The 15,610-nt window shown below is 43.5% G+C and overlaps 1 protein-coding gene across 1 annotated transcript in view; it reads right to left on the bottom strand.

Moving 5' to 3' along the window:
* The window catches only part of LOC139268770 (xenotropic and polytropic retrovirus receptor 1 homolog), a 383,202-nt gene that overhangs the window by 76,668 nt on the left and 290,924 nt on the right, over positions 1 to 15,610 (bottom strand). The window contains exons 10-11 of the mRNA XM_070887449.1: positions 10,150 to 10,315; positions 5,467 to 5,661 (exon numbers count right to left, since the gene is read on the bottom strand). Of these exons, the coding sequence (XP_070743550.1) occupies positions 5,467 to 5,661; positions 10,150 to 10,315 (361 nt within the window). The remainder of the gene's footprint in view (positions 1 to 5,466; positions 5,662 to 10,149; positions 10,316 to 15,610) is intronic.

Raw genomic sequence — 15,610 nt, 5'->3', positions numbered from 1 at the left:
ACAACTGCACCCACTTTATTGTGGTTTTAAAATGCAGCCAACAGACAACAACAAAAATAAGTATCTTTATTTTAGGAATAATTTAGGAATCAAAGTCAGGGGGGGAAAATAGCTTTAAAGGGCTAGGAGTGGGAGGAAAGACACTCCCCTCCCCCATTGCCATGATTCCAAATTCATGAACAGTGTCTGGTTCCTGGAAAGGGAGAGCTTCACATAGTATGAATAATAAACACTGATGCTATTACTGCAGGCTCTTGAGGGTTGGGTATCTTGCTGGGCTGGCCTGCCTTTCGTTCCACTTTATATTACTAGCACGCTTCTCCCCTTAATACCGCTGGTGGCAGTGATTTTTCAGGGTATAATTAGAGCCAGGAAGAACTCCCGAGTGTTTCAGAAGAAAGCCTGTTAATCTTTTCAGAGTCATTGCTAACTGAAAGCTGAAGGCACTCCCACGTTATCTATTTTGTCTTGCATAAGGCCACAGACCCCTTAATAACCCCCACAGACCTCCCCGGCGACTGGAGCATGGGCAGGTCAGGGTGAAGGAGCGGCGAGAGATTACAGAGCGATGTGATCGAGGCTCAGGAGAGGCGCGAGTTCGGGGGTCATCCTCGATTCGAGGGACCGCTTAAGAAGAAGCAACAGCATAAGGGCAGATGTAGCTGAGGCTCAGGTTGCATGAGGTCGTTTGGTAAGGAGTGCATTAAGCTCCCTACAGTGCTATCAAGGAAGGCTGCCACAATCACACACACAAGTGATTGCTCAGATGCAACGAGTGTTTTTCCTGTGTCGGACCAGGAACTGTTTTATATCAGATTAGCTGACTTGCTAACAGGGACAGCTGAAGGCATTAGGGGCTTGTGTAGATGGCAGCGTTCTCTCTCCTTCCCACACCCCTCAGACTCCCAGTCCACCCCCTCAGTCTCCCACTCCCCTCTCTCTGTCCCCCCCCTCCCTCCCCCCTCTCTCTGTCCACCCTCTCAGTCTTCCACTCCCCTCCCCCTCTCTCAGTCTCTCTCTCTCTCTTGCCCTCCTTCTCACTGCTCAGTCTCCTGAATCCTCACTCTCCTCTCTCAGACTCCTCACATGCATGCTGCAATGACTGAGGGATTTGAAAACAGAAATGAGGATTTTAAAATCGAGGCATTGTCGGACCAGGAGCCAGTGTAGGTCAGCAAGCACAGGGTGAACGAGAGACTTGATGCAAGTTAAGGTACAGGCAGCAGAGTTTTAGATGAGTACAATTTTGTGTATTATATTATATTCCTACATGACAACAGTGACTACACTTCAAAAGATACTTAATTGGCTGTAAAACACTTTGGGACATCTGGTAATTGTGAAAGGCACTATATAAATGCAATATTTCTTCCTTTCTATATATAGACATTCTAGACAACTGTGTCTTTGTAGAATGTTTTTTTACAGCACAATATTTTCTTCATATATAAAGAAGTAGCAGACACATGGAATCAGAATGTTAGTCTGGAACCACTCAATAAAAGAAAATCAAAAAATGAAAATGTTAGCAGAACTAAGATCATCAAAAATGCATATTCTATAATTAGTCAAGAATAAATGATTAACTCAATAACACTGCTCATATCCTACATAGCTTAGATCAAGGGCTGCATTATCAACTCCTGACATAACAGTCACATGATTTTTCATTGAATCATTGTTGGGAATGGCTCCAGAGGACCGGCATCCGTCGCTTCAGTACATAACCCAAGTAGCATTCTTCCTGTTTGGGGCCGTACCACAACTGAGATCAATCCTGCCTTCACTTGAGATGCACTTTCCAGCAAGGACAACGTAGAGTAGGAGCCTTGGCTATTTTTGTCTCTCCCTAGCCCGGGGCCACTAATGTCAGCTGTGGCAGCCCCACTTGCTGCCCTGACTGCTACCTCAGCGCAGACCGTGTTTTAAGCCTGGGACCTTTCTGGTCTGTATGGGCAGCACCTCACTCCACAGATAGTGGATGAGTTCAACAGCTGCCTCCTCAGACTGTGTCCTCAACCAATCTTCCTGCACAACCACACTGAAAACGTGTTTGCAACAGAACCTTCAACTGCAGAAATTGGTCTTCTTGCAAGTATTTCTGTTCCCTTCCATCCCTATCGATGATTCAGACACAAAACATGTCAGGAATCCATTCCATATATGCAGTAGGCCTTTTCTCATGTGCCATCTGGTTGGCTCTGCATGCCAGATCAATACTGGATGCAACAATGGTCCCTTCACTTACTTTATGGATGCACTGAAAAGTTGTTGTACTCATCAGTACAAGGAATAAAACAGTTTTTCTACCCAGTGCCAGAAACAAGCACTCTCATGCCACAGATCTCAAAGCCAAACATAGCATACTTTATTTTATGCCAACATGTCTTAGCCTCCTTGTACACCAGTGTGATTTTTTTCTATTTCCTACACCACCCACCCACCTGGCCACTGATAGTCCTGGTGAATTACAGACAGTTTTGTGCTGCAGAAGATGCCCAGTGGGAACTGTACCAAGTCATTTCACGCAATGTTACAGCCAACAGATGAGAGTCTTTCACCCTTTAGTAAAAGTACAATTAGGACAGAATCCTTAAAACACTGGTAATCATCTCATAATCCTGTGTAATGAAAATGGAATTTGTCTTGTTCAGTCACAATGGCCATGCCCATTAGTCTTAGCTCAATTTGAACCCGGAGCTGAAAAGGATAATTTGCAACAAACTACACCCCCAGTTCCTGGTGTTATGGGTTTTAAAGCCACCAATGGTTACGTTAACCATCAGCTCACTGGGCTTGGGTTTCTATATCTAATGTCTCCACCGTCTCAAAACTATGAGGCTCTCTGAACAAGCAAATGGAAATCAGCTGCCAAATTAGCTCAAAAATAATGTTGAAAATTCTCTTGTCTAATCATGACACAGAAAAGAGCGAGACCTTGAGAAAATTATCTGAATCCTTCCAGTGCTGAGCAGATGAATACAAGTACTTCTTCAAATTGAACATACTGTAACAACACTAAATGAGGCAATTAAACGACATCAGCTACATTTACTACATGTGTGGGTTCATGTTTGCTGCTAATAGAGGACACTAACTGAGTGACAGCATTTTGATTTCTACAAATGAGAATGATACAACGCATGAGCAACAATTCTGGGATAAAGAAAGCACACGGCGGTCAGCCTCAAAAGGAGTTTGCTATTTTGCTTTGTTTGATCTCCTCTAAATTTCACCCCTCTTGAAGCCACTGACTTATAGGATCTAGAAATATGGCACACGAGGCCATTCAGCCCATCGTGCCTATGCCTATTCTTTAAATCTTTTGACAATTCCCTTTTAAATGCTGCTATGGTCTCTGCATCAATCGCAACTTTTGGTAAAGCATTCACTGTTCTAATTACAATTACAAAAGCGACAATTAAGCTTGCTGGCGACTTCAGGCAGTTCTTCGCACCTTGTTAACCCTCTGTACAGTATTTATTGATGGGCTATGCTCAGTTTTTATCCCTGATGAGGACTCCAAGAAGCAGTGGGGCTGCCAGGTATTTCTCCCATGATTCTCTCTTTGCAGGTAGATGTGCATGCTCTGTTGGCGCTTCTCTAGGTCCGACAACACCTCAATTTTAAAATTCTCATTCTTGCATTCAAATCCCTCCATGGCTTCACCCCTCCCTATCTCTGTAACCTCAAGCCCGACAACCCTCCAAGATGTCTGCGCTCCTCCAATTCTGACCTCTTGCGCATCCCCAATTTTCAGCAGTGGTGGCCGTGCCTTCAGCTGCCTAAGCCCTAACCCTTGGAATTCCCTCCCTAAACCTCTCCGCCTCTCCTTTAGGACACTCCTTAAAACCAACCTCTTTGACCAAGCTTTTGGTCATTTGTCCTAATATCTCCTTATATGACTCAGTGTCAAATTTTGTCTGATAACGCTCCTGTGAAGCAGATTGGGACGTTTTATTATGTTAAATGTGCTATTTAAATGGAAGTCGTTACAGGTATACATTGTGATCTAATACACTATTACGATTAATATATTCCATTATGGCACTTAAAGCAAAATCAGATTTAAAACATATATATTATATGAACACTTAACATACACACTCCTCAGTAAAGCTAATAATTGAGCTTTGGAGACATAACCATTACACTAAATATTTCAGCTCTTCAGTGGACTGTTTTAATTTGCTTTGTATGCCAGGGAAATTCACGGGACTGTGTGGTGTAATGGTTAGACACTAGTTCTTCACCTCAGGGATCCGACTTCAAAACCAGCCCAGTTTGATGGACTCAACATCTCCTCTGTCTGTTGGATTTAAATTACCTACGTGAAATAAGTCTGAATTCTATTCCTGTTTCGTTTGGACTCACTGTGTAAAACTGCCCTCGTTTCAGCACTAGAAGAAAAGCAAAATACTGCAGAAATCTGAAATAAAAAACAAAAATACTGGAAACACTCAGCAGGTCAGGCAGCATCTGCCGAGAGAGAAACAGAGTCAACGTTTCAAGTCGATGACCTTTCGTCAGAACTGGAAGTAGTTAAGAGATTTTACAGTTTATAAGCAAATACAGAGCAGGGGGAAAACTGTTAAATTTATATCTTCTTCCATCTATGATGAAAGGTCAACGACCTGAAACATTTTCTCTCTCCACAGATGCTGCCTGACCTGCTGAGTGTTTGCAGAAATGTGTTTTTATTTCTTGTTTCAGCACTAATTCACAGGCTAGAGGATGGCTAATGTGGCAAATGGAACAATGACACACTGGTACAACAGGGTGGGAATCTTGTGAGTGTGGGGCTGAAACACATTGCCAGGGTACAATTTTACTCTAACCAGACAATAGCTGACCTGCTAGTTAAAACATTCATTTTCCCATTTTTTAATCAAACATTTTTGAATTCAGAAAATAAGCACAGAGGTGGAGAGTGCATGAAGATTTGCGATTCACCACAAATCTGAAATATGATTTGAAAAATGGCACACAAATACAGACTTGTAATGTTTTTGCAGCTCCAATATTTGTAAATTATTAGCCCAGTGAATTATGGAGTTTTATTATACATTTACACAATCCCTTTATTCTGATCTCAGGGGACAAGCCATGAAAGGAAACTATACACATCAGATCTGCCTACAGCCATTAAACTAAAAGCTTTTTATCACATTGAAAGTGGATTCGAGAGCTGGAGGTTGCTAAGGGAACTGGGAGAAACAGCAGATTAGAAATGGAGAGTCTGTTAACATTACACTGTACAGAGGACGATGTCTGGAAAAACAATCAAATCAATTACCCTTTCCCTCTGAAACTTTTTGAAACCCACTCACTGTCACATATGCTTTTAAATCACGCTCTCAAAGCACTGCCTTTAGTTCAGGTTCCAAACCGTGACAAACGGCTTCATCAGTGCATGGGGTGGGGGTTGCGGGGGTGGGGGGGGGCAATTATTTCCCAGCAGCTTACCTTTGTGTGTACTGTAGAGAGCAGCAAAGGTCACCACAAAGAAGGTGGTGGAATACTTCCCGGCATTGACCAGATGAGGGAACGCCCGCTTGGTGTCTCGGTAGCGGCGCAGGCACTGGGTGAAGCGCACCCACGCGGGCAGACACTGGATGATGGCTCTTACTCCATAGGAGTAGCTGTGGCACACGTGATCGCCTGGAACAAGAAGGGAAACTGAGTCAGTAATTGCGACGATGTAAGCATCAGGTCTCTGCACTCTCTCACTACCCTGTATCCGTCTGCCCATCCCCTTCAGTCTGTCAAAGGACTGTTTACAAATTTATATTTTCACCAGGCTGTCACAGTACAACACCAAAATGTGGCCAGATTAAACAAAGACATTTAAAATCTGCAGTGATAACTCCCTCATACCATACAATTCACCATTTTGTTGCTGCAGCAACCAATCTCAACACTGAGTTGCTATAACTACATAAATGCTTGAACTTGAGATAAGCACAATGGCTTTAATTGGTTCTTCAATGCCAGGGGACACCTTACAGAAACTGAACAGCTAACCTGACCGAAGAAGAACCTGATAATAGTTTCCTCATACCAAATATGGAAGTCTTCCAGTCATAAGCAGCTGCTTGATCCAGCTGAAGGAGATGGTTACCACCCAGTCTGTCCAACATTGCTTGACAGTCATATCAACAGATTATCAAGTATAGTCTAATCATGTTGTTGTGAAATGATTCTGTGTAACTCCTAAAATCGGCGTCACTAAAGCTTAAAGGGGTCAGGATTGGTGCCCACCAGAAAGGGCTTCAACCACAATAGGAGTTAGCAACAAATGAGCCAACAAAGATACAAGAGGATGATAAGAGCACTAACTGTGAGACCGAGAGGGAAAGAACACGATAACCACCCAAAAATGCTGTGTCACGCTTGGGGTATGGTTCAATGGGCACCCACAGACCTCTGGCACCTTTGCCCAAGTGGCTATTCTCCATGTGATTTTATGGATGTCACAACATTAATACTTGGCGAGTTCAGCAATCTTCAAAATGGCATGGTTTGCTCAGGCATGAGAGATTCAAGGGGTTTCTGGTTCCAGAGCATGGAGGATGACTCCAGCGAAACATTCATAACACAGCGAGGGTAGGTCACTTTCCTGAGACCCACAGCTCAACAAAAATAAAATCATAGCGAGGACAGAGCACGTATTTTAAGTGGATAATGCAACTAGAATAGGATAGCTAATGCTTACATCCAAAATCAATTTCCAGCATTCCTCATAATACAGTTGAAGATCTTCTAGATGGACGCTGCAATCTGACCACATATGTAATTATGTAAATTTCCTTGGCTCCCACAATTCTGCACAGATTACGCTTAACAACAGTAAAATAAACTAAGCATGAAATAACTGTGTATTGATGACATTTACATATCAAAACATATTTGTGTAAGTCGAACTAAGTTAAATTTACATTTTCCCTTGCAATTCATAAACCCTTTCATTGGAAATCGTAATAGAATTATTGGAAGGGCTCGCTCAGATTTTTTTTTAAATGCACTGCAAAGATCAATTAATCGGCTACTGCTGCATTTCTCTTCAGCTTCATGGAATTATCCCTTTTCCAGCACAAAGGATTGCCTGCTTCTTACAGAAGGCAAATGCTTGTAGCTCCGAGGCACACTATATGTGAGCACCCCCAACAGTTACCAGTTCCATATTGTTTCAATAGGCACAGAGCGGAAGGATTGCAACGTGTTTTGAAGCAGGGGCTCAGCGAAAGCCTCAAAGAATTCGGAAAAAGAACGAACACTCCGATGTTCACCCCTCCTCTCCTGAAAGTGCTGATCGTGCTGGGATATAGTTGTATGGCTATCTGTAGCCATCTGGCACCTCGACCAAATAGTCATGCTTCACGTGAGTACCAAAAAGACTATTGAACTGTGCACAGCATCACATTCAAACATACTTTTATTCTCACTCAACAAATGGTGTACTTTCAAGCAGGGGCCCTCTGGCTATTAACCAACTGTGGGAACCTTGGATGCTTCCCAACTCTATTCATGCCATCGCAGTTGAGATCAGCAAACTCAGTATAGACCAGGAATCAAACCTGGCACTTTGCTGGTTTTAGTAGCTCAAAGCCACATCACATAGCACCCTTAACCATTAAGGGAAGGAGGAGGAGGCCATTCAGCTCCTCAAGCCTGTTCCGCCATTCAATCAGATCATGGCTGATCAATACTTCGATTCCATTTTACCCGTCTTTGCTCCATACCCCTTGATACAAAAATCTGTCGTTCTCAGTCTTGAAAATTTAAATTGACCAAGCATTCACAACCTTTGAGAAAATTCCACATTTCTACCACCCTATCTGTAAAAAAAAACTGCTACTTGATTTCAAACCAGAATGGCCTACCTCTAATTTTAAGATTATGGTCCCTTATTCTGGATTTCCCCACCAGAAGAAAGAGTTTCCTGCATCTGCCCTACTGAATCCTTTCATCATTTTAAACACCTCAATCAGATCATCCCTGAAATGTTTAAACTCCAGAGAATACATAAGAACATAAGAAATAGGAGCAGGAGTAGGCCACACAGCCCTTCGAGCCTGCTCCGCCATTTAATACGATCATGGCTGATCCGATCATGGACTCAGGTCCACTTCCCTGCCCGCTCCCCATAACCCCTTATTCCCTTATCGTTTAAGAAACTGTCTATTTCCGACTTAAATTTATTCAATGTCCCAGCTTCCAAAGCTCTGAGGCAGCGAATTCCGGATTTACAACCCTCAGAGAAGAAATTTCTCCTCATCTCAGTTTAAAATGGGCGGCCCCTTATTCTAAGATTATGCCATCTAGTTCTAGTCTCCCCCATCAGTGGAAACATCCTCTCTGTATCCATCTTGTCAAGCCCCCTCATAATCTTATTCGTTTTGATAAGATCACCTCTCATTCTTCTGAATTCCAATGAGTAAAGGCCCAACCTACTCAACTTTTCCTCATAAGTCAACCCCCTCATCTCCGGAATTAACCTAGTGAACCTTCTCTGAACTGCCTCCAAAGTAAGTATATCCTTTCGTAAATATGGAAACCAAAACTGCACGCAATATTCCAGGTGTGGCCTCATCAATACCTTGTATAGCTGTAGCAAGACTTCCCTGCTTTTATACTCCATCTCCTTTGCAATAAAGGCCAGGATTGCATTGGCCTTCCTGATCACCTGCTGTACCTCCATACTATTCTTTTGTGTTTCATGCACAAGTACCCCCAGGTCCCACTGTACTGCAGCACTTTGCAATCTTTCTCCATTTAAATAATAACTTGCTCTTTGATTTTTTTCTGCCACACTTTCCAACATTATACTCCATCTGCCAAATTTTTGCCCACTCACTTAAGTCTGTCTATGTCCTTTTGCAGATGTTTTGTGTCCTCCACACATTGCTTTTCCTCCCATCTTTGTATCATAAGCAAATTTGGCTATGTTGTGTCCCTTCTTCCAAGTCGTTAATATTGATTGTAAATAATTGCACAATGCACTGATCCCTGCAGCACCTCACTGGTTATTGATTGCCCACCAGAGAATGAACCATTTATCCCGACTCTCCATTTTCTGTTAGTTAGCCAATCCTCTATCCATGCTAATATATTACCCCCAACCCCGTGAACTTTTATCTTGTGCAGTAAGCTTTTATGTGGTACCTTGTTAAATGCCTTCTGGAAGTCCAAATACATCCATCCATTGGTTCAACTGATACAAACCACGGTTATGCAACTTGTCCTCATAATTTAATCCTTTAAGCCCCGGTATAATTCTGATTAATTTGCGCTGTATCCCCTCCAAGCCCAATATATCCTTCATGAGGTGCGGCGCCCAGAATTGAAGGCATTCTCCAGATGGGGTCTTACCAAGATGTTCGAGGTGCCTCCAAAAGATAAAGAGCTGGATTTTCCACTGCTGTCCGCCTCTGTTTTTGCCCCGTAGGGCGGCCATGAGCTCTTCCGGGCAGGCGGCCAGCTTCCAGTGCCCTGCCGTGGCTTTTGAGGCCGGTTTCGGTGGGGCGCAGAACATTACCGCCTGGAAGAGGTGAGCCGGTGTGCAACACCCCTGGTTGCGACACTGGCTCGATTTTTGACTCCCGCCCGACCCATAGCGTGCCGCAGTGTGCCCTGATGAGAACGCCCGTGAAAATGGGCAGTCCGACCTATACTGGCTGCAGTGAGGTATGTAATGTCCACTTCAGGTAAGTGGGATTGTTTTTTCTTTTCTTTTTTTTGAGATTTATGTAGTGGTGGTGTGAGCTATGTATTGGGAGTGTTTTTGGTGGGTTTTTCTCTCCCCTTTCTTAGAGCGCTCCCGGGCTGGCTTGGGATTTTCGCTTGCTCAGCTGGCCTTAGCACTCCGCCCCACACTCAGGGACCAGCTGCCCAATTTTGCCGACTGAGGTGCAAACTTTTTCCAGGCGGTAGCAGGACCATCCCGCTGTCATTAATGCCCCGAAATCCTAAAAGCTGAAAATCCAGCCCATATTTATTTGTTGAAAGTCCTGAAGCTGATTGCAAGCCATGGCCCGCCAGCTTCTACCAGTACGTTTGCGCTGGTGTTCGCCTTAGATGCAAATAATATGAGCCAGAAACCGCACCGATGTGGAGCCCACACTGTGGCTATTCAACACAATAGATTACCTTGAGAATTGAGTAGTCCCTCATTTGCGCTCCAGTTCAGTTCAAAGCTATAAAAGCAGATCATGTACTCCAGGTCCATCAGTATGGTGGCCAGGCTGTTCAACTGGTCGGCCAACCAAAAATCTGCAAACTCTACCTTGTGGAATGGAGCTGTGAAGACTCTGAACTATGGGGACAACAGAAAAAGACACCAATCAGCAACAGTTTACAGCCTACCGCCCTCCCCAACATGCTACCCTTTCACATAGCACTGCCTTGATCACTATACTGCCACTATTTGAATCTGGAAACATCCTGTGATTGTCGAGTAATCACGTAATGTTGTTATGTGTAGTAACAAAAAAAAAAATCAAATGATAGAAAGCACAGCAAAGACAAGGAATTAAATAGGTGACAATGCTCTTGGAGTAGAGGTGAGATGCTTTTCTCTGAAATTAAGAAAATCCCATTCTGGGAGCGTTTGGGGAAGAGAGATTATTTGGGCACCCAAGAGAAGGCAGGAATATCGGGGACTGCCGGACTTTGGTGACCAACAGAAGTTTCAGATGACTGAAGGTCAATTGGAGTCACTTTTCGATGCGTTAGAAGCATACATCATCTTTTCCTTTTCTAAATCAGATCACATAGTTTAGTTCACATACAATGAATAGGGTTTGTGAATCTGTGTAACTGGATTTTACATTGCAACCTCCCCCATATCACTCTTGAGCAAGTCACAGGTGGAATGGTTCAGTTGACCCATGGAATATAAACTGATGTTGCATGGGAGAATTGGGTGACCTTTCAGACTCGGAGCCTGGGGTCAAATCCACTCCAAGCAGAAAGTTTCCTCTCTCTGCTGGCCCCAGCTTTGGGCACATTGCCTACTTGATATTGTTATCACCCATACAGGGATGACTGGTATGGGAAATGGAACAGCCACCATGTAGGGTATAGCAGGAAGATGCTATGCTGAGGCTAGAGGTTGAGGGAGGTTAATCGGTAAAAGTGAAGGATGCTTTATTCTGCAGTTGCCCTGTGTTATGGCTGGGAGTCTGTATTTAAAGAGCTGTATTGTCCCAGGAGCAAGTTGACATTCATTAAAATAAACACAATTTCCGCCCTTTCCCTCCCGAAGGCACTGACTCCTCGCTGGGTACTGTTGCACAGATGCCCATTAACTAACCGTACTGTGTCCAAGTGCCCATTAACCCTGGATGATCCTGTCCTCCTCTACATCAACTTTCAAGCATATCAGCAGTGGGAAACTGGCCAATGGTCACCTCCCAAATTGCAAAACCTCTAGCACAGTCCTAGCTGAGAGCACATAATTAAGCATAGACCACAGATCAAAGCTGGGTCCTTTCTGGTTTACATGGCTCAGCAACTCGGTGGATGAGGTCACTGAGCTATTGGCGGGGTGGAGAATGCACTGCTTCTTAAATGTTCATTTTTGTAGGTGGTTTGTGACTCAGTTAAAAAGCTAAAATCTATTTAAGTAGATGATTTTAACTGAAGGTTTCAGAGTTCTAAAAATAAACAACTTAACATTTTACACAAAAACACACTATTTTAAGAAATGAAATGATGTCACGCCAGTGAAAGCATCACTTTGTACTTCCCTGACCGGATATCCCTCTGGGGCGGAATCTGTGGCACGGGTTTGACTCTGAGCTCTGATGAATCATATATAGTCTTACTAACCAATGGAGATACGGGTTCTGTTGAACCACCTGCTGCACATAACTGGTGCAATGATTAAAGGAAGAATTTCTAAATTTTCATGGGGTTTACCATTTATTCCTTCAGATTATTTGTGCTTGTCTATGACTTTCCTATAGAGCTCTGTTAGATCTCATTTAAATACAAGAATTGCTTGTTTCTTTAAAATAACCCATGGTTATGGAGCACCTATCAAAGTCCGCAGAATGTCCTAAAGCACATCACAGCCAATGAATCATGTTTGAAGTATATTCACTTCGGCAATTAAGTTTAATACAGACATTCTGGCCTACTTCTGCTCACATCCCCAACATTTCTGCTTCCACATTTGGGAATTGCCCTCTCAATTCAGGGAACAGTTGGGAAAATCCCTTCCATTTTGAGGTAGCCTTCCTCTGGTGCTATAGACACTGTCCTGCAGCCAGATAGTGATGAGTTACAGTGATGTCAGGCTCACTCCAAATGTGACACTTTCAAGTGTAAAAGGTCACAAAAAGGGTAGGATATCCTGACTTTGCATAAAAGGCGGGAAAATCCTACTCCTTCGCGAGCGCAGGGTAAAAACATCGCTAACAGAGCAGGACGATCGCTTCCTGATCTTTTGCCTATTCCAATAAAGATTTAAATGGAATAGATTCATTCCCCAACTCAGCATCGTTGAGTAAAGAATCCTTTATATTTCATCAACACACACCCTTACAACTCAGCTCATTTATTACACTGGAAGGGATCGATGATATATAATTCTACCTAGGAAGAAAGAACTTGAATTTATGTAGCACCTTTCTTTGGGTTGTTCCAAAGCGCTTCACAGGCAACACATGCCTTTGCAGTGTAGTCACTGTTGTAATGTAGGGAAACACAACAGCAAATGTGTGCACAGCAAAGTCCCACAAACAGCTATGAGATAAATGACCAATTAAACTGCTTTTTTCTGCAATTGGTTGAGGAATAAATATTGGCCAGGACACCAGGGAGAACTCTCTTGCTCTTCATCAAATAGTGCCATGGGGGTCTTTTACATCCACTAGTGAGGGCAGATGAGGCTTTGGTTTGATATCTCATCCAAAAGACAGTGTACTCCTTCAGTACTGCACTGGAGTATCAGCCAAGATTACATGCTCCAGCCTCTGGAGTGGGACTCGAACCCACAACCTCCTGTCTGAGAGGCGAGAGTGCAACCACTGAGCCACTCTGACACGTGATGCTGCAGAGGCTCGATTTGTTGAAATAGATTTATTAAGTACAGGCATATATATCCGAAGTAACGTATAGCATTGACAGAACATGAAGATAGCCCCTGTGTACGGGTGGTTTAATAGAGTTGATGGTAGGAACTGACACTTTCTGAAGAATACCACCATGCAAGTATTTTACAACTACAATGCTTCTAACAGTGCCTCTTACCTAATCTCTCAAAATGTTACAGTAAGCCCTTCCATTCTATATTTGCTTTGTCACCCCCACTCCCCCACACTCTTGTTCCACTGACGTGCACTCATTTATTGGGGTATGGTTCCACCTGAAAGTAACACAGAGGTAGGAGAGCTAAAACTACAAGACATTACACAATAGCATATACCTTCCGCTCATGTATACAATATAATGTTACCGGGATTTTGTGACAATGGATTAGCAGATAACACAGCAAGAGATTCAGCAATATATGCTATAGATTAGCTGCTATATTTAATTAATCTACAGAGCTCAGAATGGAATGTCTTAATTGAATACTGAGAATGGTGACTGTGAGCTGGTGGATCTATTTGGACGCTGTAATTGTTCATTAGATCCAAATGCATTACCGTGAATGGTGGATGCCAACTACTTTACTGTTACACCAAATGTCAGGACAAGAGTTCCTTCAAAAACAAAACCTCATGAGCTCCCCAGAGGTGTCAAAGATTACACTCCTGTAAAACGCTGTGGGACGTTTTACCCCGTTAAAGGCGTGATATAAATACAAGTTGTTGCTGGCTCAGAGTTTATCCAGTGAATCACTAGGCCATATAGACAATAAGGATCCATGCTTCAGCCTTTGATCGGTGTTATCGGAGCTCAGGTGGCTTCCATAGCTCTGGGCCAGGGTATGGTGGATGGGAGATACGAGTGGGGGTGGGGGGGTGTTAGCCTCAGTTCCCACTCCTGATCACTATCCAGTGTCTCCTCACCCTTGCTGACATTATGCGTGTGTGCACATTGTGTAAGGAGAGGATTGAGGTCAGCTATGACCCAATATTAAGGTTCTCCCATGAACGATGGTCACTAGGGCCAGATAGCAGACGGTGAAACTGTAAACCAACAATGGTTCGCACCCTTGGTGTCATATTTGACCATGAAATGTGCTTTCAACCACATATCCACAGAGTAACTAAGACCATCTATTTCCACCTCTGTAATATCGCCCGTCTCCGCCCTTGCCTCAGTTCATCTGCTGCTGAAACCCTCATCTATGCCCTTATTAACCTTTAGTCTTGACTATTCCAACGCACTCCTGGCTGGCCTTCCACATTCTACCTTACGTAAACTAGATGATCCAAAACTCTGCTGCACATGTCCTAACCCGCACCAAGTCCCGCTCACCCATCACCCCTGTGCTTGCTGATCTACCCCTGCCGCCACACCCCATCCCCCCCGCACCCACCCGAGATGTCTGCGCTCCTCTAATTCTGCCTTCCTGAGCATCCCTGATTATAATCGCTCAACCATTGATGGCCATGCCTTCGGTTGCCTATGCCCCAAGCTCTGGCACTCCCTGTCTAAACCTCTCCGCCTCTCTATCCTCCTTCAAGACGGCCTTTAAAACATACCTCTTAGACAAAGCTTTTGGTTACCTGCGCTAATTTCAACTTATGCGGCTCGGTGTCAAATTTTTATCGCGTAATCTCCTATGAAGCGCCTTGGGACATTTCATTACGCTAAAGGTGCTATATAAATACAAGTTATTGTTGAGTCAATACCTTCAGCAGAGGAGACGGCAAAAAACTGGGAGAGAGACAAACAATGAAAACGACAGCTATTCAACAACTGTCTGCTTCAGTGGAAAAATAACATTACTTCAACATACAAGGACAGTTCAATTGTTTAGACGTTTGTTCCTCTCCGTGGTAATTCATCGCTGGCTAAATACATTACTGAAGCACATAGAAATGCTCATCAGCTTTTGTGGAATTTGTGCTGTTTTAGCAAGGTACAGTGCATTCAATTCATGCAATTACTGGCCTGTCAATCATCGGCCATTGTTTGTAAATGTGCATTATTACACTCGATTAGAAATTCTGCACTCAGCCAGCTGCCACAGTGGCCTTTCAGAAAACCAATTACAAAAAGTACTCAATTCCTTTTATATCCCTTTTCACCACAGCATCTACGAGAACCATTTTCTGTAAATGTATTATGGATTATTGACACCTGCAGTTCTTGATCAAAGTGGATAATCCCACAATGGACGAGCAATGCAATTTCTCAGGCTTGCAGCCCAACCTATTGGAACTAAGGTCATGGTTAATGGTGGGGTCGCCAACCTTCCCGGATTGTCCCGAGTCTCCAGGAATTAAAGATTCATCTCCTGGACATGGCTGCAAGCAAAAAGACCCGGGAGAAAAGTCATAGGGCATCAAAAAAATAATTGTGCGTTTTTCATTTTCTTTGAACCCTTTCGTTTATTAGTTATAACAATATTAAGGTTGGGGGGGGGGCGGGAGAAGGCTATTTGACAAAGGCAGTAGGAAACGGGTGGTCATGTGAAGTGACCTCCAGG

The sequence above is a fragment of the Pristiophorus japonicus genome, chromosome 8, assembly GCF_044704955.1.
Source record: "Pristiophorus japonicus isolate sPriJap1 chromosome 8, sPriJap1.hap1, whole genome shotgun sequence".
NCBI classification, from domain to species: domain Eukaryota; kingdom Metazoa; phylum Chordata; class Chondrichthyes; family Pristiophoridae; genus Pristiophorus; species Pristiophorus japonicus.
Note: the sequence above shows the minus strand (reverse complement) of the source record. Positions and strands in the feature narration are given on the sequence as shown.